Source organism: Rutidosis leptorrhynchoides, chromosome 7 (assembly GCF_046630445.1).
Source record: "Rutidosis leptorrhynchoides isolate AG116_Rl617_1_P2 chromosome 7, CSIRO_AGI_Rlap_v1, whole genome shotgun sequence".
NCBI lineage: Eukaryota > Viridiplantae > Streptophyta > Magnoliopsida > Asterales > Asteraceae > Rutidosis > Rutidosis leptorrhynchoides.
In genome coordinates this window covers 292,309,087-292,332,807 of record NC_092339.1, presented here as the reverse complement: position 1 = coordinate 292,332,807, position 23,721 = coordinate 292,309,087, and the positions used below count along the sequence as shown (strand labels likewise).

Genomic DNA, 23,721 nt, shown 5'->3' with positions numbered 1-23,721 from the left:
AACATTGTTTAGGTACATACAATATACAATATAAATAAAAAATGGTCTTCCTTCTATGCAAACTGCAGTATTTTGTTGGTAATATAAATGAGATCACTTTATCAGTTGGTTACATCTTAACGCTTAATGAAATTTGTAAAATTTGGTTAATTATTGATATGTCATTCATGTGTTTGAAGATACACTCTAAGTTAGTGTGAATGTATACCCAAATATTAGATACATGAATTTGATAAATTTACAATTATTTTTTTGTAGGCACGACTAAGGTGATGTACCTAATAAAATTTGTAAGCGGTCGATGTTATGCTTTAAGTGTTGAACTTGGACAAAAAGTGAGATGGTGTCAATTGACCAACATATTTGAGGTGAAACTCTTTCTCTTTATGTGCTTTAGTAATGTCTTATGATTACATCAAGCAGATAAACTGGCAAAATTCTCGTGTCTATGGCTACATGCTAATATACATAGGTATATGAGACTGTAATTTTTTATTATTATTTTTATTTTGTAGTGTGAAATACAATTAGCTAAAATTGTGAAAAATGAGGACGAAAAAATTACACCGCATAATGGAGCTGCATTTGAGATAGACTTTTGCTCAACAACTATATAGCAAAGATTCAACCCATCTGATTTGATGCACTGTCAAATTTTTGAATAAATATAATGTATATTTTTTCAACATGCAATACTCATGCTACAATAAACGTGGTCTGATTGTGCAACCACACGAGCCAAACGCCCCAAACAAACTTTTTTATTTGTTTTTATGTTGCATTTCAATGACTACATTTCCTTCTAGATTTTTTATATAATAAATATGTTTTTGGTTTTCATTATCAATGCTTTTTATACGTCTACAATAACTGTTTAAGTATTTTATACTGTGTTCAACTTTTAAAGTTATTTACAGACATATATGGTTGATTTTTAAATTTTAAGTACATACATTGGATACAGAACAACTAACATAACTACTTACATTAAATACAATAATCATAAACATTATTTCTTTACAAACAATCACATAGTCCCGCGAATTCGCGGGTCCTCCACTGGTAATAATAATAATAATAACAATAATAATAATAATACAAAAGACGGCCTTTTTTGTAAAATCATCGTCCTCTTCGGATTTGTCACCGGTCAAATTATCTGGTCTTACTTTTTGCGTGTTTTTTCATTTCTCGATTCAGGTCAGAGCATATTCTTTTAATTCAAATTCATAAAATTATTTTAGCTATATGATTCATAGTCAGGTTCACAACTGAATCATACAGATTCGTATATAATTTCATGCGATTACATGATTCGGTAGAATTCGTATTAGAAATCTGAAATTAGGTCGTAACAGAAACCCTAGACGCGTAATTGATACATTTTCTGATGTTTTTCCTGCGTAATTTGATTGAATTATGTTAGTTATCGATTCAATTCATAAATCAAGGTTGAATTTGTTTTATATCAATTGCAGGTATATGTGAAAGGTTTTTGAAGGAATAATAATAAGTTATAATGGGTGTGAAACAAGTCTTAAAGAACCTTGATGCGTTTCCGCGTGCTGAAGAACATTTATTACAGAAAACACAATCTGGTGCTCTTGGTAAGTATTAATTTAATATACTAAAAACTCATAGTGTGGCCTTACATGTATTAATACTTTTAGTCACTTTGTTGTTCACAATTATGCGCTCGTGAACCATAAACGCAGCGACACATCCTTTTTTTTTTTTTTGGGACATCAGTTTGGGATCACCCGGGGGACTAAACCACCCATGCGTTCATCTGACGTAGTTGCATAACCCGCCCCCAACTACTGCCCTGGAGGAAACCCGGACCAATCCGAGGGCATGACCGGTTTTACCCCCCTCCCCGCTGCCCCTGCACCAAGCGAAAGGCGACCTGGGTGGATACTTCAGGTCATTTTTATGTTGTTAACGTTAGATAATGAAGTATCTGAATAGGGGCTTATCTGTTTAATGAGTTATATTGGTGATTGAAGTCTTTTTCTCTTGTCTTTTGCTTGTGTAGTTTCCATTGTAGGTTTGGTTATAATGGCAACACTATTTTTGCACGAGTTGACGTACTACATATCTACATATGAAGTTCACGAGGTTAGTGTTTATTCTTGTTTTAATTTTCTATTATTTTTAGTCTTAATGGTCATGCCTTTAAGTGTGTTAGAACTTGTGCTTATGTAGCGGTTATAAATTGTTATGATATGTTGGCAGATGGCAGTTGACCTGAAACGTGGAGAAACATTACCAATACATATAAATATTTCGTTCCCTTCTTTACCTTGTCAAGGTTAGCAATCATGTAGTCATTTTCACTCTCACGTTTTGTTATACATGGTTAGCATTATGTATCCTATGTTATTCACAATTGTATTTTGGTCAGTTTTGAGTGTAGATGCTATTGATATGTCTGGCAAACATGAAGTGGATTTAGATACAAATATATGGAAGGTATGGTTTTCATTATGTTATTAGAAACTTATGTTTTCTTTATGTAGAGGCACAAATTGTTTTATATTTTTGTAGACATGCACCCCCTCATCCTTTGTTGTAGTGATATGATCTATGCAACGATCTATTTATCTAATTTTGAATCTTAGGTCTGCAATGAATGCGTATGGTAGGACGAGTTTAGTTGAAAACGTTTGTGCACCTTTAGCTTGACACATTCCTTTCATATTTTATTGTTAGTGGTAGAACTTTTAGTTGAAAACATGTTATTATTACTAGCTATAAATCTTTCATCTTCTTATGGGCTTCATCAGTATGAACTATTAAATATATACATCTGTAGAAACAAAATATAATTAACACATGATTGAGTATAATATGTTTATTAGATACTACAAAGATAGAATTGGAGTTGAATGATAGATAGGATGTAAGTTGAGAATGTTAGTGTAATAGTATGTGAGTTGGGAAGAATACAGAATTAGTTTGAGATATAAAGCAGATGATGTACAATTTTATGAAATTTAAAAATCTCAAGCCATAATACATAGGGCCTAATGTCTTGTCCGGTGTCAGCTTTTCCTTGTACTTTTGACATTAACATCGTGTAGTTTCTGTTCACCTTACCTAAGATAGTATAAAAAAATAAAGGCCTTGTTGATTGAATTTTTATATTTTGCTTTTTCCACTTGATGGATATGTATATTTATAACGAGTAAGAGTTGTTGCAGCTTCGATTGAGCAGAGAGGGGGTGATCATCGGGACAGAGTACTTATCTGATCTAGTAGAAAAGGGGCATACAGCTCATAACCATGGTAATGGCCTCTTTGTTTGCTAGCTAAACTGTGAAATTTTACCTTATCTATTCTATTCATATGATTAACTTCATTTTCATTAATATATGCTTTTGCTTCTTTTGCTGTTTATTTGTTTTAACTTTGTTCCCATTGTTAAACATGTCTTTAAAACACATTAGAAGAACTACCACTTGTCTTTTGGGTTGCATGTAACATAGATGACTTCGTTGTAAAATAATCAGTATTTCTCTTAGAAGTAATAGATGTTATTATGAAAAATATTTGGTACATTTTAGCATGTAAGTTTGGCATCCAAGTGTGTACAATGCCTTGGTGTAATTAAGACCTATTGGATCTTATGTTATATGATATACATAGTGATCACTAAATGTTATTAATACTGTTTTGATGGATCTTGCGTTTCTAAGATAGTTGTCAGCCCTTTGCGAAATAAAAGGAATTTGAATGTATAATGTTTACGTTGTATGCTGAAATTATCCATTTCTAATGGTGTTGTTCTTGGGTACAATTTTAATCAGAAAATGAGACAGATCATCATAATGATTCAGACAAGAAAGTTCATCTGGATAAATTTGACGATGAGGCCGAAAATATGATTAAGAAGGTCAAGCAAGCATTAGCTAATGGAGAAGGTTGCAGGGTAGGTGCTTTACGGTTCTATAACCTACTGTTTTGGATAAACATTGTTCATTACAATAATGAGCTAATATCCTCGTTAACTCAATTAGGTTTACGGGGTATTAGATGTTCAAAGAGTTGCTGGAAACTTCCATATATCAGTTCATGGATTGAACATTTTTGTTGCACAGATGGTAAGTAAAACATGACATCCATGTCTACTTTATAAAATGTATCTACTTTAGTTACCATAATGGTATTGTATGAGGATAAAAAAAATGGTTCCCGAGTGGCCCATATTTCATATATAAATTTTTGTTAACTTAATTTAACGTTTACTCGGTTTCTACACAGATTTTTGAAGGAGCGTCACATGTGAACGTCAGCCATGTGATTCACGATTTGTCTTTTGGGCCCAAATATCCAGGACTCCACAATCCTCTGGATGATACAAACCGAATTCTCCATGGTGCTAGCGGAACATTTAAATATTACATAAAGGTTAATTTACTTTTTGTTTTTGAACGATTTATTAAATTTTATAAACGTTAATTTACTTGCATATCACTTTTCGAGAAATGTATCCCTTCTATTATTATTTTCTCGTGATTTTCAATTTGAAATGTATACATATTATTTCTTGAAAACTAAGTTTAGAATCTCATATGGGTGGTTTAAATTTTGTAACTTGTTTATCTTTTCTAACACCCTTTTATTAGATTTTGAAGATATTTTAATCATTTGATCATTTTACTATAAAAATTCATAATCTTATTTTTTTGTTATCATAACATGGTATTTTGTTTTGTGTGGTCATGTAGATTGTTCCAACCGAATATAAATACATATCAAAAGAGGTCTTACCTACCAACCAGTTCTCTGTTACCGAGTATTTCTCCCCAATGAATCCATATGACAGGACATGGCCAGGTTTGTTTCTGAAATGGATTATTTTTTATCATTACGGTCCGTGTTTTTAACTATTTTATGCGGGTCTTAATAATCACTGTTTTCTTTGTGATTCAGCTGTTTACTTTTTATATGATCTTTCACCAATTACTGTTACCATTAAAGAAGAACGGCGCAGTTTTCTTCACTTCATAACTCGTTTATGTGCAGTGCTCGGTGGTACATTTGCTCTAACAGGTTTGTTTCAACTCTTTTGCTTACCTCGAATTAAGATTATGGTAAATGGAGTATCGAACTTGAGGTGACAATTTCAACACAGTAACATGTTAATGTATTGATGTGGGTTATGTTCGTGTTTAACTGGTTAAACAAGTGAAATAAAAATAATTTTTACAGAATCGGGTTGAAAGTCACCTAAATTTTAACTTTAATGTATAGCATCTTTCAATTCATGCTATTCTAAAAAAATTAGGTTAGAGATAATATGGTTTTTTAATCATACTTGATTGGTTAGAGATAATATGGTTTTTTCATAATATGGTGTTTTGAACTAGCAGGCTGATGCTTTGCAATTGCGATCATGCTAGCTCCATTGTTAAAACCTTTAGGGTTCAAGTTTGCTAATAAAGAAATTTGTGATGTTAGATTATTTTTAGAAATATCTCAAACTTCAAAACAATTACATAATATAGAAAATCTGTATCATAAAAGAATGTTTTATGTTCTTCGTGGATTGCCCAAAATATAGGTTTCCCATATGTGTGTTTTCAACAAAGCGTTTATTATATTTGATACCGTCTTTTTCAGGAATGCTTGACCGATGGATGTTTAGATTCCTGGAGGCTGTGACAAAACCCAACCCGAGGCGTTCAATGCGGTAAAATATGACACAAATTTGCTGGGATACTGCGAAGCAAATCCATATCACAGAAAGTATGCTTGTTGTTTTTACCTTTTTTTTTTTTTATTATTAACTTTATTTAGTACTTATATCTTTTTGTTTTGCAATATTTATTTGTTAAATGTATTACTTAACTACAAATCAGTTGGTTTAATCAAAACAACATTTTTTGATTTGCGGTTAAACGTAGGCTCTAGAAATATAAGGGGGGAACACATGAAATCTTCGTATTGCAATTTAAACGTGAAACCTTTGTGTGTGTTTCTTCTGTGAGCTCACAAGCTATTTGGTGGTTTGTTTTGTTTGCATTTTAAATCATTTGTTCGTGTACCGTGGTTGATAAGTGAAGTTGTTGGTATAAGATTGGGTTGTTAGGGTTTTTTAGGGGGATTTAGTTACATAGAATATATCTTGTAATTGTATATTTTAAGCATTAGAGTTCTCTAGTCTCTACATTTGGCTTGATTCATATCTTTGTTTAGTTTCTTGTGTAATCTTTAATCATTCATTGGTTTTGATAAGCATGGCAAAGGAAATAACTTGGACACAAATTGATTAATACGGAGTAAGTATTTTGATTTCATGTTTAAGCTTTAATTAACCATTATCATATTTGCTGTCACTTCTATTATAGTAATTTCACCAGTGACCTCCTAATGATAAAAACACGACTGGCTAATCATTTTTTTATATTAATTTAATATTAAAAGCAACAAAACCACTAATCAAGTACTCCGTATAAGAGACTAAGAGAGTATAAATATTAATATCAATATTAATTTAATTTAATTTAATTTAATTTAATTTAATTATAATAGTAGCATCAAAAAACGAGTAATAATAATAGTAATAGAAAATGTTAGTAATATTATATTATTTTTATTTTTATTTATATTATTTATATTATTAGAAAGTACAAACGATAATATTAAGAATCAATTGCCCATTTTTTTTATTAAGAAAGTTTTATATATAAGATGACAAGAGGAAAAATTCGTTCCCTTTACCTTGGAAACTTGTGATCACAATTATTCATAGGTTGTACACTCTTCAAAGATAAAGCAATTGACAGGTTTAAATGATAAGTGATCAGTATTTGTATGAATACTAATTTATGGTTATTATCGAGTAAAATACACAATCCATTATTCAAACTTAATTCAACCCAATTGAAAGCTTTGAAAGATATATATAAGTTACAATATAAAACATATTTATATTTATGCATTTGGGATTGTCAGATGTCTTTTAAGAAGAAATTTCTTTACATGTGGATAGTCTCTTTACATATGAATGAAGGTATGAGGTATCACTGTTTATATCTGTAACTCTCATATATCCACTCTTTGACAAGATTAAATAGTATTGGTGTTACATAAACCATTTTAAGTAAATAAATTGTCTAAATAATCATCTATTGAACCCCATTAAATAAGTTGTCCTCCAAACGTGTTCCTCACCTATATAACAATTGTAACAACTATCTATACTATTCAAACACATGATATTATATGTAGTTAGCTTTTAATTGTAGCTTTTAATCTCTGTCCTTCTTGTTAGAAATCAAGGGTATGAAATTGATAATCCGATTGTTTCTTGAATCGGAAATACTTCCTTAATTAAATATTTCGACCATACAAGCTTCGGGTATCATGAAATCCTAATTGGGATAAGACAAGAACGTGATTTGATTGCAGGCAAGAACCACCAGTTTGAGTGGAATAAGAATCTAAAACAAAATTTGATCAATTAGCTTTATATTAGAGAGATGTGTGTATCCTATGTTTGTTAATGAAAAGCCTAAGACTGATATTCTAGAGGGAAATTAGTTATAATCGATTGAGTAAAACAAAAAATGTAACCCTAAAAGTCGTTAACCGAAACAATAAGACTTTTGGCGCTGTCCCTTGGACCCCGAAGGGGCGCTGCCCCTTGATGCCCACAAGGGGGTGCGGTCCACTTGACCCCCGCTATTTTGGCGAAAGTATTTAGTTAACTCTTATGAGCGTTCATTCAACTCTCTCCAAACTCCACTGATAAGTGTAACTAGATAACTGATATTGCTCGATTTCATCATATATATCTCTCGCAATATCATAATAAATGCTCTCGAATCAAGGATAGTTAAGGCGGTTTCTACAAGTAATACACAAAGATATGCAAATTTGTATCGAAAAGTGATTTGTGAAGAGTTTTGATGATTTATGACCATTATATGAGTTGTGATATCATAATGGTTGATCCCGACACAAGTTATGGTCAAATTAGCGCTCTAAAATGGTAAAACAAGGCTTCAGATATGTTGGACGCCGTCCAAAATGATTGGGACTCCGTCCAAATTAAGGGAGAACATAAAAAAAGCGAGACAGTGAACATTAGTTGATCTGGACGCCGTCCAAGGAATTGGGACGCCGTCCCACTCTTCACACTTGGACGCCGTCCAGGAAATGGGACGTCGTCCAAGTCCTTTAGTACTGGACGCCGTCCAGAATCAGGGACGCCGTCCAGTAGTAGGTTTCAGCCTACTTTTGACTTTTGGGCCACTTTGACCACTTTAAAAGTGAATGATTGAGAGACCAGTTGGCATACACGAAAAAATCAGTTCTGGAGACGAATTTAGGAGCAATTTTGGAGAACTCCAAGCTCTTAGAAGAGGTCTAACAATCAAGAATCAAGCTTCAAATCCTTCTCAATCCAAGATTCATTCTTCTAGTAGGTTGATTTCTTGTTCTCAAATAATGAATTCTTCTTATCATTTGATTGTTATTGTGTTTGTTAATATGATTGTTGGCTAATTTCATAATGTTTGTCTAGATTAATAACCAAGGTATTGGATGTAAACTTATTAATTGAATGTAATTTATGTGATAGTTTTAATGCTTGAATCAAGAACATGCTTATTGATGTTAAAAATCATTTGTATATAGTTAATTGATATGTTGTTGATAAAGAGAACTCTTGTTGATTTATCATATTGATTTACAATCAACTTGTCTTAGATTGATTGTTTACTAAACCGGACCAAGGGGTAAATTAGATTCAAATGATTAGACGATATGGGGATGAATTGTATGCAACGAACGTTTGTACAATTATTGATAACTATGAACATAGAAGTCAAGTTTCAAGCCTTAGAACTAGCTAAGTTATCCGATTACAAATACAAGAACTATAGTGAAAAGGGAACCCTTGATCTTGTAATTGTGTTTGCATATTCGCTAAAGAGAACTCTTGGTGAATCTAATAGGTAACTTACATACAAAGTCATTCAATCGGGCCTTAATATCAAAACTTACATTCAATACAGAGGGTAAAAGATCTAGATAAACATTTCGTCTCTTTGATTTAATTCAAACTATCTTTACTTGCTTTATTTACAATTGTTTAAAACTAAAAATACCAAAAACAGTTCCTTTACTTATAAAACTAGAAACCCTCTTGATTCGCCCATCGTTAAAGGGCAAAACCAAAATATTTCGTACCTTTCAATTTCATTAACTTAGTTAATCATAATATAGTTTCTAATTGTAGTTTGATACGTACAATTGTCCTTGGAACGATACACGGACTAAACCATTATCTATACTACTACACGATCGGGTACACTGCCCGTAGTGTAATAGTTCTAATAACCGGTATTTTTCCTAATATAAATCATATGACACGTTTTGCACATCAAGTTTTTGGCGCTGCTGCCGGGGACAGTTTTGTGTCAAAATAGAATTATTAACTAATTTGTGATTAAGTAGTTTCTTAATTCTTTTTAAATTATTAATAGTCTTTGATTTTTAAACTTATAGAATCGGTGCGTTTAATAGTTTTGTTAGTTGTGTGATTGACATATTTTAGGTTGCATATGCCACATACCCGAAGTTCAGATTCTCCATTACTTACACCGCTTACAAAACCTGATAGAAAGCTTGGTAGAATCCCAAAAGAAGTACTTGAACTTTTTGAATTTTCATCAAAGCAAGAAACTTTCGATTCAGAATCAAGTACAACCAAGCCACGATATTTTAAATTTGGTGAACCCGTTCATCCTCCAAATTTTGAAATGAAAGGAGAGGCAAGACCGGTGGTACCAAGACAATCAATGGCGGCCAAGATGAAGGCAACCCGAACCGGACAAGGAAGTGCAATTACTCAGACACCTGGTGAGGTAAAATTTGAAATAAAAGGACCTATTCTCCAAATGATTAATAACAGATGTCAATTTGGTGGTGGTCCGAATGAAGATGCAAACGAACATATTCTTCTTTTTCAAGAGATATGTCTTCTATTCAAGCTTTAACCGGACACTGATCAAGCCATATTTTTAAGACTTTTCCCATGGACACTCCACGGGGAAGCACGTAGTTGGTTAGAATCATTGCCCGAGGCTACGATAGAAACTTTGGATGATATGTTAGAAAAATTTCTTAAGAAATATTTTCCAGCTTCTAAGTCCGCGAGACTCCAACAAGAAATTACCCAATTTTGTCAAAAGCCGATGGAAACCTTGTATGAAGCATGGAATCGATTTTTCAAAATGCTAAGAGGTTGTCCAAACCATGGTTTGGATACCTTCCAAAAAGTTCAAATCTTTTACAAGGGTTGATGTTGCAACCAGAATTTCCATTGATCAAGCGGCCGGAGGTTCACTCATGGACAAAATCGAGCAAGAAGCTTATAAGATAATCGAGAAGCAAGCCGATTATTCTCATGAGTGGCATCAAGAACGACCAATTACTCGTCATGCTCAAGTCCAAAGCGCCGGTGCTTATGATGACCTTAGTTCCCTAAGTGTGAAAATAGACGGTGTTGCTCGAAATATGGAAAAGATCAACAAGGAAATCCATAGTATGAAGGTAGGTTATGAATACTGTGGTGGTCTCCATTTAGGAAAAGATTGTGATGCCTGTTTATGAAAGGACCCGTTCATATACATTATAAACGATTCACAATAGTTGATTACATCGCGAGGTATTTGACCTCTATATGATACATTTTACAAACATTGCATTTATTTTTAAAAGACAAACTTTCTTTACAACGAAAGTTGACGGCATGCACACCATTTCATAATACATCCAACTATAATTGACATAATAATAATCTTGATGAACTCAATAACTCGAATGCAACGTCTATCAAAATATGCCATGAATGACCTCAAGTAATATCCTTAAAATGAGCTAATGCACAACGGAAGATTTCTTTAATACCTGAGAATAAACATGCTTTAAAGTGTCAACCAAAACGTTGGTGAGTTCATAGGTTTATCATAACAATCATTTCAATATATTAATAGACCACAAGATTTCTGTTTATAAATATATGTACACTCGCAAGTGTATAAAAGTATTCTATAAGTTGTAGGCACCCGGTAACAAGCCTTAACGTTCATGTTTTACCCTCTGAAGTACACCAGATCAGGTGTGTTTAAAATAACCTCGAAGTACTAAAGCATCCCATAGTCAGGATGGGGTTTGTCAGGCCCAATAGATCTATCTTTAGGATTCGCGCCTACCGTACATAGACAAGTAGTTTAATGTTACCAAGCTAAGGGTATATTTCTGGTTTAAACCCACGTAGAATTAGTTTTAGTACTTGTGTCTATTCCGTAAAACATTTATAAAAACAGCGCATGTATTCTCAGTCCCAAAAACATATATAAAAGGGAGTAATGAAACTCACCATACTGTATTTCATAGTAAAAATACATATAACGTCATTTAACAAGTGCAAGGTTGGCCTCGGATTCACGAACCTATATTAATTATATATATTTATATGTTGGTCAATATTTGTCTAACAATTTTTGGTCAAGTCATAGTTTACCACAATCCTAATGCTCGAGACTAATATGCAAAAGTCAACAAAAGTCAACTTGACCCAAAATGACTTCTAAAATTTATACGTGTTTATTATATAACTTAACTATAGTCGTTTTATATATTTAAATATATTTATTAGATTTTTTAATAATAAAATCATTTATTAATAAAAATTTATATTAACGTTTATATATGATAAAATATACTTTTATATATCTTAAGTAGTAAAATTTATAAAGTTCACTTAATATCGTAAAACTATAGTGGTAAGTATTATAAATGTAATTATATTACGCGTGGTGAAAAATATCTTTGTATCCCCTATTTATTTGATAAAATAATATTGATCATAATAATAATAAGTAAAAGTTGTATTATTTTGTAATAATAATTATTATTATTCTTATAAAAAAATAACAATATTTATATTTACTAAAAATGTTATTATGATAAAATGATAATACTAACATAATAGTAATAATGATATTTTATAATAACAATGATATTTCTATTAAAATAATAACGACGATAGTAATAATAATCATTTTAACAATAAAACTAAAATTCAGTTGACTATAACTTCTAATCCGTTCATCGAAACCATTCGATATCTAAATGAAAAGTTCTTAATTTTTCGCTAGCCTTCCAACGACATGCATATCATATACCCTATCTCACTAGCATATGTATCTAATTCAGGATTCAACAAACCTATCTAAGGACAATATCGAATGTACAAGCATGCATAATCCTATATACTCGAGCACTAGTCAGGGATACACTATTGATATATAAAAGTTAAGTTATGAGTGCTCACGTATCAATATTGAGATTCAATATTGCAGGAAAGTACGTAGACACAACAGAGATGATAAACACTAGATTGACCTCACGAGCATACCCATGAACCATACCCATCACCTCCATAGCTATAACCCATAATTTTCTTAGCTTCGACTCATTCAAAAAACTATTTTGAAATCACTCGGACATCACTCCGTCGTAATATTTTATGTATACTAATAATATCTTGAAATAATACAGAGCAAATATATATATATAAATCGATTGAGAGAGTTTAGAGAAATATATTTTCAAGTTTCTATGAAACAATGAAACCTATTGAATTCTATTTATAATAGATTTTTGAATTATTAAAGTGAATTATTAAAGTATGAATTATTAAAGTGAATTATTAAAGTATGAATTATTAAAGTGAATTATTAAAGTATGAATTATTAAAGTGAATTATTAAAGTATGAATTATTAAAGTGAATTATTAAAGTATGAATTATTAAAGTGAATTATTAAATTATATTAAAGTTAAAGTAAAGTAAAAGTAAAGTAAAGGTAAAGTTAAAGTATAGTAAAAGTATAAAAACTATGTATGTATAATACGCGTATAAATATATATATATAATATTAATTTAAATCGTTATATATATTTAATGAAATAAAATATAAATATCGTTATATTTATTATACTGGTTAAGTAATGAGTTGTCAAAAGTGATTCTAGATATTTATAAAAGTTATATACGTTTTAATAATAAAGTTCTTTTTAAACTGAAAACGTTTTTGTACGTTTGAAAATAGATTAATAGAATATTATGGAAAACAATTCTCCACTAGCTTTTGTCTAACTTTCGTAAATGACACTTTTTATTTTTATTTATAAATAGCTTTACAAATTATTCCGAATATCGTTAAGAGGAATAGATTTTCTCAAATCATAGTGGACCTCTCAACAGAGACTTGTAATCATAATTCAATGTTTCTGATAATTCAATCTTTTAATATTATTTTTTTATTTCGTCGATAATCATATTGAAACAAATACGTTCATATAAAGCATTATACGTTTAAATACTTTGTTGACATTTTCAATTTATAACATATACATACATATTCATATATGTTCATTTAATGGTTCGTGAATCATTGGAATTTGGTCGAGGTTTAAATGAATGTATGAACATAGTTTAAAATCCTTGAGATTTAACTTAACAAACATTGCTTATCGTGTCAGAATAATATAAAGATAAAGTTTAAATTTAGTCGGAAATTTCCGGGTCGTCACAGTACCTACCCGTTAAAGAAATTTCGTCCCCGAAATTTGATAGAGGTCGTTATGGCTAACAATGAGAATGTTATTATGACCATTATGAAGTTTTATCATGTCTAAGAAGTATGGATAAAATAATTCGATAACTCGAAGCGTATGAGGGAAGTTATCGTAAATGAAGAAAATAAGATTATAGTGATTCGTCATATCTTTTGACGTCATCACAATTGATCTCTGAATTTAAAGAAAATCTTTGTAATCTATGTTGGATTTGATGCTTCGGTGATTAAGGAGATTATGATTCTCTTCGAATTAATACGATAATCCATCTTGATTTCTATATCGGGTATTTCACTATAAATCCACCTCCTTCGTTTCCTTACAACTCACACCTTCTATTCTTTCTCCCTCAACTCATATTTTAAAGTATTTGTCAATATGCTTCATCAAGTACTGATTCTCGATATACTCCTCACTTTCATATCTGCCGTTCTTCTTTTTCATCTGCCTCTGGAAGAATCTATTTACTTCTACTATACTCTCGGTTTTATAGTGTTTTTAGTTCTTCCGTGTCTTTATATTGCTATATTCATCGATATATACGGTTTATAATTTTTGGGTGGTTGTTGGGTTTTATATCTTCCCTTATATTTCAAAGCCACTGCTTTTGTCTTCTATAATCATTGACATCCACAGTTAATGCTCCCTTCTATTTGCTGCGATTTATACTCCACTTTCTATTTTGGAGTTTTGTCCTTTCGTTTCTTCTTCTTGCGATTAAGCAACGTTTGTAATGGTCCAGTATTCGCAGATATGAATTTCAGAATGAACATAGTTAATGTTCTAAGAAGGAAATGGTAATGGCACGATCTTGATTTGTTAATTTACCACAATACCCTGAAAAGACCGAATCATCAAGAAAATATATTCTTGATATTTTTAGAGATTAAATAGAATACAAGAGTCGTGTAACATGGAACATGATGACGGCATGGTCTGTGAATCTTCATGTCCCATTAGAAACTCAGCATGACTTACTGTAATATAATCACGTTGATCAAGTGTCATTATATTATACTAACTCATGCTTCAGTTCCCAACACTACTTCAAAACATTCATAATTTAAACTCGAAAGTTTATAGAATATAAAAACTAATAGTTCTTATATGATGTAATACTGATAGCGCAAAGAGATAAATGACTTCAGATAAGATTAGTTGTGAAAATATCTTCAGAAATATCGCGGATATTTATAATGAAAGATATGATAATATCTTAGAATTTCTAATATTGATGGATGATGATGAAGATTTATCTGTAAAGGTTTAGAATAAAGAGTAAGGTATTCGTTAATGACTTTAGCAGGCACTGAATCATTTGGATTCTTTGAAGGCAGATTTAGTCTTTGTGATTTGTCCACAGCCTCCTTCATAGTCTGTTCAATCCGTTTTCCAGTTCCAAACCTTCTCTTTTTCTCAGCTTTACCACCTTACTATTCTTTGTCATCAAACTTTTTACTGTTAAGATCGTTTACAGTTTTTTTATGCTTCGTCAGCATTTCAAGAACTAGTTTGCAGTTCAAAATATTTTTCATAACTTCACATTCAAAGTATGTAAGTCCAGGAGATAGATGTTTTACGTACACATATAACTGTTGGCGTAGACATGCTGCGAGATTTCAAAATACTGGTTACTGTTTTCCGATGATTCGTATGACAATTCTCGTTACAAGATGCGAATGAGTAAATGATGTGATTTCAATAAATATAATGATTTTTTGAAAAGTCAAAGATAATTGAAGTTGTTGGTAAGTTATTGCTAAGGTGGCGAGATATGAAAGGTCCCCAGTAATGATGACGAAAGGGCAACGTATCTATCGAGGTTATAATAAGACTAGTCCGACTAAAAAGTCGAAGTTGACTTGCTGGAGCTGTGACAAAACTGTCTACTTTGAAAAGGAATTGAAAAGTCATTTTAACTAATAAATGCCAAAGGGTCTAACACGGATACGCGTTGAACTATGACTTTGGCTTCGAGAGCTTTTTAGGTACATAAATGTGGGTAATATGTGGTTGGATCATCATCTCGATTGTTCATTGTTTGAAGTGTCTTCGAAAACTTCGAAGAGTTTGAACACAGTTTGTAATCGTTGATATACATATGATGTTCTAACACAGTTTTGAAGTCAAAGTATAGCTTTGAAAGATGTAGGAATCTAAGAGTGATGTCTTCTGTTAAATCATGACTTGGATTTTGATTTGTCAAAATCAGAATGCGTAATCAAATTTGGGTGAGAATGGTTGTTTTGATTTCTATACAAGAATGTATATTGTTGTGAGATTTTGGGAGTATAGTTGATGATTTGCTTAATCAGATTCGAAAAATGTAACATATTAATTGTGAATTTATATATCTCTCGGGTATTACCTACCCGTTAAAAAAAATTCACAATTAATATTTTATACAACAGAATTTTATTACAGTCTTTATGAAAATATATATGTGCATATTTTCTACAGATGTAACATAGATTTAATGAGTTAATATTAAAATAAACTCATTTGATTTACGGTTGAAACTAGAACTGAATAATCTCTAAAGACTTTAGAAATTACATAACTTTTACGGAGTATTTATTCAATAAAATTGAAATTATGAATTAATACTTCATTATTTGTTGGTGTTTGTGGAATTCTTGTGAATTTCGCAAGGTACGAATAATGTTATTTGAAAAGTTTCGAGTACATCGACGATGAAAGTGAAAAATCAAACTTATATTTGAATAATTCATTTGATTTATTATGAATTGGGATTTATTGAATTGAGGCAGAGATTGTAGTTAATGATGGTTAAGTTGTGGACGAAGGACGTACATTATTGCATATTAGTAATATGAATTAACCGAGTAGTTAAGATTCACACATAATAGCTTAGTACGGAAATATTTATTATGGTCTAAAAATTTATATATATAAGATATACATATAAATCCTTTCATGGAAATGAGTTAATACTTCATAACTCATTGATATGACATACTTGTTGTTGATTTATAATGATGTCCACGGTGATTCTTGAACTGACGGAGTTTGTGATGTTATAGGTGCTGCTGATTCTGACAACGCTGATGGCAGTGACTGTACTGGTGATGTTCATGGTACTGTTGATGCTGTTGGTAAATCAAGTCTAGCTTGTAAACCACACATCATTCTTGTCAGGGTTTCTACTCTTCCTTCTATCATTTGGGTTTACTCATCTAATTTATGGTTAGGGCTAGAATAGATAATTTCTAAGACTTTAGAGACTACATAATCGTCGTAAAATGTTTCTCCAATGAAGTTATGAATCAATACTTCATCGTTTGTTGTTGTTGGTATTCCTTGGTATCTATAGAGTGTATGTCATTGGTACTCGTGGGATATAGGTTGTGATGTTGAAGTGTGGGATGCGGATGTTACTGTTGGTGGTGGTGATGGTACTGTTGGTGTTGCTGATGGTGGTACTGGTTATGCTGCTAGTGCTGATGTTGGTGTTTGTAACCCTTGCACCATATTCTCTAAAGCCACTACTCGAGCGCGAAGCTCGTTGACTTCTTCTATTACACCGGGGTGATTGTCGGTTCGGACAAGCGGATAAATAAAATCTAGAATTTGATGTAGTATATAATCGTGACGAGATACTCTGGAAATGAGAGAGAAAATGGTGTTTCGGACCGGTTCGCCGGTAAGTGCTTCAGGTTCATCACCAAGAGGGTAATGTGGTGGATGGAAGGGATCACCTTCTTCTTGTCTCCAATTATTGAGGAGGCTACGAACCTATCCCCAATTCATCCAGAATAGATGATGGCTAATTAGTTGATCCATTTCGGTCACACTGCTTTCGGAGCTTGAGTGGGATTCCATATCGGAATTCGAGGGACTTGAACTAATGATGAATTCCATTTCGTTCGATTGAATAAAGGATTTTTCGATATGAAATGATTTTTTGGCTATCGGGTGGTATTCTAATTACATAGAATATCTATATATATAGCGCAAAAGATTTCGTAGATTACGGAGGAATTTACGGGATATGTCAGGCAAAGTTTACAGTAACAGATACGCTAAGATATGGATTAGCAGATACGCTAAGATATGAATTTTTTCTATACACTATTCATGCAATCAATGCAGTAAGACGTGTCTAGACTAAGAATGATAAGCAGACAATTTTCGACAAAAATGATAAGCAAAACTTTTGACATGCAGACACGGTCGAAGTCCAGGCTCACTAATGCATCCTAACGACTATCAGTTAGACACACTAATGCAGACCTGGTTCGCTAAGACCACCGCTCTGATACCAACTGAAAGGACCCGTTCATATACATTATAAACGATTCACAATAGTTGATTACATCGCGAGGTATTTGACCTCTATATGATACATTTTACAAACATTGCATTTATTTTTAAAAGACAAACTTTCTTTACAACGAAAGTTGACGGCATGCACACCATTTCATAATACATCCAACTATAATTGACATAATAATAATCTTGATGAACTCAATGACTCGAATGCAATGTCTTTCAAAATATGCCATGAATGACCTCAAGTAATATCCTTAAAATGAGCTAATGCACAGCGGAAGATTTCTTTAATACCTGAGAATAAACATGCTTTAAAGTGTCAACCAAAAGGTTGGTGAGTTCATAGGTTTATCATAACAATCATTTCAATATATTAATAGACAACAAGATTTCTGTTTATAAATATATGTACACTCGCAAGTGTATAAAAGTATTCTATAAGTTGTAGGCACCCGGTAACAAGCCTTAACGTTCATGTTTTACCCTCTGAAGTACACCAGATCAGGTGTGTTTAAAATAACCTCGAAGTACTAAAGCATCCCATAGTCAGGATGGGGTTTGTCAGGCCCAATAGATCTATCTTTAGGATTCGCGCCTACCGTACATAGACAAGTAGTTTAATGTTACCAAGCTAAGGGTATATTTCTGGTTTAAACCCACGTAGAATTAGTTTTAGTACTTGTGTCTATTTCGTAAAACATTTATAAAAACAGCGCATGTATTCTCAGTCCCAAAAACATATATAAAAGGGAGTAATGAAACTCACCATACTGTATTTCATAGTAAAAATACATATAACGTCATTTAACAAGTGCAAGGTTGGCCTCGGATTCACGAACCTATATTAATTATATATATTTATATGTTGGTCAATATTTGTGTAACAATTTTTGGTCAAGTCATAGTGTACCACAATCCTAATGCTCGAGACTAATATGCAAAAGTCAACAAAAGTCAACTTGACCCAAAATGACTTCTAAAATTTATACGTGTTTATTATATAACTTAACTATAGTCGTTTTATATATTTAAATATATTTATTAGATTTTATAATAATAAAATCATTTATTAATAAAAATTTATATTAACGTTTATATATGATAAAATATACTTTTATATATCTTAAGTAGTAAAATTTATAAAGTTCACTTAATATCGTAAAACTATAGTGGTAAGTATTATTAATGTAATTATATTACGCGTGGTGAAAAATATCTTTGTATCCCCTATTTATTTGATAAAATAATATTGATCATAATAATAATAAGTAAAAGTTGTATTATTTTGTAATAATAATTATTATTATTCTTATAAAAAAATAACAATATTTATATTTACTAAAAATGTTATTATGATAAAATGATAATACTAACATAATAGTAATAATGATATTTTATAATAACAATGATATTTCTATTAAAATAATAACGACGATAGTAATAATAATCATTTTAACAATAAAACTAAAATTCAGTTGACTATAACTTCTAATCCGTTCATCGAAACCATTCGATATCTAAATGAAAAGTTCTTAATTTTTCGCTAGCCTTCCAACGACATGCATATCATATACCCTATCTCACTAGCATATGTATCTAATTCAGGATTCAACAAACCTATCTAAGGACAATATCGAATGTACAAGCATGCATAATCCTATATACTGGAGCACTAGTCAGGGATACACTATTGATATATAAAAGTTAAGTTATGAGTGCTCACGTATCAATATTGAGATTCAATATTGCAGGAAAGTACGTAGACACAACAGAGATGATAAACACTAGATTGACCTCACGAGCATACCCATGAACCATACCCATCACCTCCATAGCTATAACCCATAATTTTCTTAGCTTCGACTCATTCAAAAAACTATTTTGAAATCACTCGGACATCACTCCGTCGTAATATTTTATGTATACTAATAATATCTTGAAATAATACAGAGCAAATATATATATATAAATCGATTGAGAGAGTTTAGAGAAATATATTTTCAAGTTTCTATGAAACAATGAAACCTATTGAATTCTATTTATAATAGATTTTTGAATTATTAAAGTGAATTATTAAAGTATGAATTATTAAAGTGAATTATTAAAGTATGAATTATTAAAGTGAATTATTAAAGTATGAATTATTAAAGTGAATTATTAAAGTATGAATTATTAAAGTGAATTATTAAAGTATTAATTATTAAAGTGAATTATTAAATTATATTAAAGTTAAAGTAAAGTAAAAATAAAGTAAAGGTAAAGTTAAAGTATAGTAAAAGTATAAAAACTATGTATGTATAATACGCGTATACATATATATATATAATATTAATTTAAATCGTTATATATATTTAATGAAATAAAATATAAATATCGTTATATTTATTATACTGGTTAAGTAATGAGTTGTCAAAAGTGATTCTAGATATTTATAAAAGTTATATACGTTTTAATAATAAAGTTCTTTTTAAACTGAAAACGTTTTTGTACGTTTGAAAATAGATTAATAGAATATTATGGAAAACAATTCTCCACTAGCTTTTGTCTAACTTTCGTAAATGACACTTTTTATTTTTATTTATAAATAGCTTTACAAATTATTCCGAATATCGTTAAGAGGAATAGATTTTCTCAAATCATAGTGGACCTCTCAACAGAGACTTGTAATCATAATTCAATGTTTCTGATAATTCAATCTTTTAATATTATTTTTTTATTTCGTCGATAATCATATTGAAACAAATACGTTCATATAAAGCATTATACGTTTAAATACTTTGTTGACATTTTCAATTTATAACATATACATACATATTCATATATGTTCATTTAATGGTTCGTGAATCATTGGAATTTGGTCGAGGTTTAAATGAATGTATGAACATAGTTTAAAATCCTTGAGATTTAACTTAACAAACATTGCTTATCGTGTCAGAATAATATAAAGATAAAGTTTAAATTTAGTCGGAAATTTTCGGGTCGTTACAGTTTAACAATGGCTCAGAAAGAAGAAGTGGCTTTCATAAGCCAAAGAAATAATAATCAATTTCAAGGAAGAGCCCAATTTAACCGAAATTTCAACAACCCATACAACCCTCAAGGTCAAAATTCCAATTACCAACAAGGGTCAAGTAATGGGTTCCAACAACAATCTCCGGGTTTCTATCAAAAACCCCAAAACGAAGAGAAAAAGTCAAATGTGGAGAGTTTGTTGGAGAAGTTAATTGCATCTCATACCCAGCTTGTTACCAATATAAGCCAAACAAACGAGAAAAACGAACACCAATTCAAAAACCAACAAGCCGGAATTCAGAATTTGGAGAAGCAAATGAGTGGTTTGGCTAGTTTACTTAGTGAAAGAAAACCAGGGAGTTTACCGGACGATAATAATAAGAACCCCCGAAATGAGCACGCCAATGTTATCACCACATGGAGTGGTCTAACATATGAAGCTCCAATAATGCCCGAAGATTCTGATTTCAGTGTTCCGTTGAACAAAAATGATGAACCGGTTAAGGAGCCGGAGCAAGTGGTTGAGAAGGAAGAACGGGAGAAACCCGTAGTGAAGCCATATCAACCACCGCTCCTATACCCAAGGAAGCAACAACAAAAAAGGCTCGAAGCCGAAAGGTCAAAATTTCTAGATATGTTTAAACAAATTAACATAAATATGCCTTTTATTGATGTGATTTCAGGTATGCCCAAGTATGCTAAGTTCTTAAAAGACTTACTTACTAACCGCAAGAAGATGGAAAGCGTTTCATCGGTCACTTTAAATGCTAGATGTTCAGCGCTGGTGTCCAATACACTTCCCGAAAAGCTTCAAGATCCGGGTTGTTTCACTATTCCGTGTCTAATGGGTGACTGATAGTTAAAGCTAAGGGGTATAAAATACTATTAATTTTTACAAGGAAATACTATTAAATACGATACAATTTTACACAAGATATTTATTTATTTATTGAATGGATATACTTAAACCTTGCTACAACACTTATAGACAGTGTAACTAATCGTACAGTAGTGTAGTTTTTAGTAAGTCCGGTTCGTTCTACAGGGAATCTTTTTCACAAAGCTTAACGCTATATTAGTTTAAATTTATAAAAATACAAATATATATATAAGTAATATTATTATTATAAAGGGGGGTTTTTACCGTTTAATGACCGGTTTGTCGATTTTAAAACTTTAGTCGCAGTTAAAACCAAATGTAAAATAATAAATAAATACAAGACTTAATTTAAAGCGTAAAGTAAATAACGATAATGAAATTGCGAATAATAAAAGTACGATAAAATAAACTTGCGATAATTAAAAAGTACGATAATTAAAAGTGAAATTAAATACAATAACAATAAAAATGCGATAATTAGAAGTGCAATTAAATATAAAATAAAGGAAATTAAATATGAAATAAAAGAATTATGCTTATTTAAACTTCCGTAATCATGATGTTTGACGTGTTGATTTTAGTTTTATGCCCATGGGTTAATTGTTCTTTGTCCTGGATTATTTAATATGTCCATATGGATTTGTCCATAATAGTCCATCAGTCATAAATATAAAGAGCGAAAGCCTTCGTCAAATTATTCTTATTCCCGAAGTCAAATATTCCAACTAATTGGGGATTCGAATTGTAACAAGGTTTTAATACTTTGTTTAATGAATACACCAGGTTATCGACTGCGTGTAAACCAAGGTTTTACTACTTTGTTAACAATTACACCAATTACCCTTGAATGTAATTCACCCCTGTTTCAACAAGTCTATTAACTATTAATCCAGTTTCGTGTCCGGTAAAATGAATAATTATTGGTATTTATAGATATCCCGCCCACCATACCCAGTCAAGCGTATGTGGTTATATATAAATATGTCAAATTATAAGTTTGTATATTAAATTAACAAGGTATTGTTTAGTTAATATAAAACCCATTAATAGCCCATAGTCTAATTTCCACAAGTGTCGTTCTTTTATTCAAACCCCAATTATGGTACAAAGCCCAATTACCCAATTTTAGTAATTAGCCCAACATCATGATTACTTCGGATTAAATAAGCATAATAATAACTTAGCTACGAGACATTAAATTAAAAAGGTTGAACATAACTTACAATGATTAAAAATAGCGTAGCGTTACACGGACAGAATTTCGACTTACACCTTTACAACATTCGCTAACATACCCTTATTATTAGGATTAAAATTAAAATTAAAATTAAAATATAAATATAAATATATTTACGTATACATATATAGAGAGAGATTGAATTATGGATGGTTTTTGCGATCAAACTGCGTTTGCTTTTATAGGGAATTGAGTTCAGGGGGTCTCCGCGACTCGCGCCCTTTTTGCTCTTCAAACTCCGCGAGTCGCGGAGTTTGTAATTACAGCTCACTCCATTTTGGCTCTTTGTTTACCGACGGTTTATTATATAAATATAATATATATATAATTTATATAATTAATTATATATTATATTATATTTATATACATAGTTAACTTGTAATTTTTAGTCCGTTGCGTCGAGCGTTGAGAGTTGACTCTGGTCCCGGTTCCGAATTTTCGAACGTCCTTGAGTACTATTTTATATCTTGTACTTTGCGTTTTGAATCTTGTACTCTTGTAATTTCGAGACGTTTCTTATCAATAATTGGAACCTCTTTGATTGTATTTTGTACTTTTGAGCTTTTTGGTCGTTTGCGTCTTCAATTCGTCGAATCTGTCTTTTGTCTTCACCTTTTAATATTTAAACGAATATTACTT

General features: G+C 31.2%; 1 protein-coding gene and 1 non-coding gene across 4 annotated transcripts; one reads left to right on the top strand and one right to left on the bottom strand.

Annotated features, from left to right (window-relative positions):
- The first annotated feature begins 1,107 nt into the window (after positions 1 to 1,107).
- LOC139857716 (uncharacterized) lies at positions 1,108 to 5,895 on the top strand. 3 transcript variants are annotated; one of them, XM_071846540.1, is made up of 12 exons: positions 1,108 to 1,200; positions 1,479 to 1,607; positions 2,036 to 2,118; positions 2,236 to 2,311; positions 2,405 to 2,472; positions 3,204 to 3,288; positions 3,810 to 3,931; positions 4,020 to 4,103; positions 4,264 to 4,410; positions 4,731 to 4,839; positions 4,936 to 5,055; positions 5,626 to 5,895. In XM_071846540.1, the coding sequence occupies exons 2-12, from the start codon at positions 1,520 to 1,522 to the stop codon at positions 5,697 to 5,699; spliced, it is 1,056 nt and encodes a 351-aa protein (XP_071702641.1). In that variant the 5' UTR covers positions 1,108 to 1,200; positions 1,479 to 1,519; the 3' UTR covers positions 5,700 to 5,895. The 3 variants fall into 3 exon arrangements, with proteins under 3 accessions (XP_071702641.1, XP_071702642.1, XP_071702643.1); XM_071846541.1 differs by lacking the exon at positions 1,108 to 1,200 and adding an exon at positions 1,251 to 1,348; XM_071846542.1 differs by lacking the exon at positions 1,108 to 1,200 and adding an exon at positions 1,350 to 1,371.
- A 4,274-nt stretch (positions 5,896 to 10,169) lies between these two features.
- Positions 10,170 to 10,276, bottom strand: LOC139861017 (small nucleolar RNA R71). Its single transcript, XR_011763637.1, has one exon. It is a non-coding gene; the product is annotated as a small nucleolar RNA R71 (small nucleolar RNA).
- Positions 10,277 to 23,721: the final 13,445 nt, after the last annotated feature.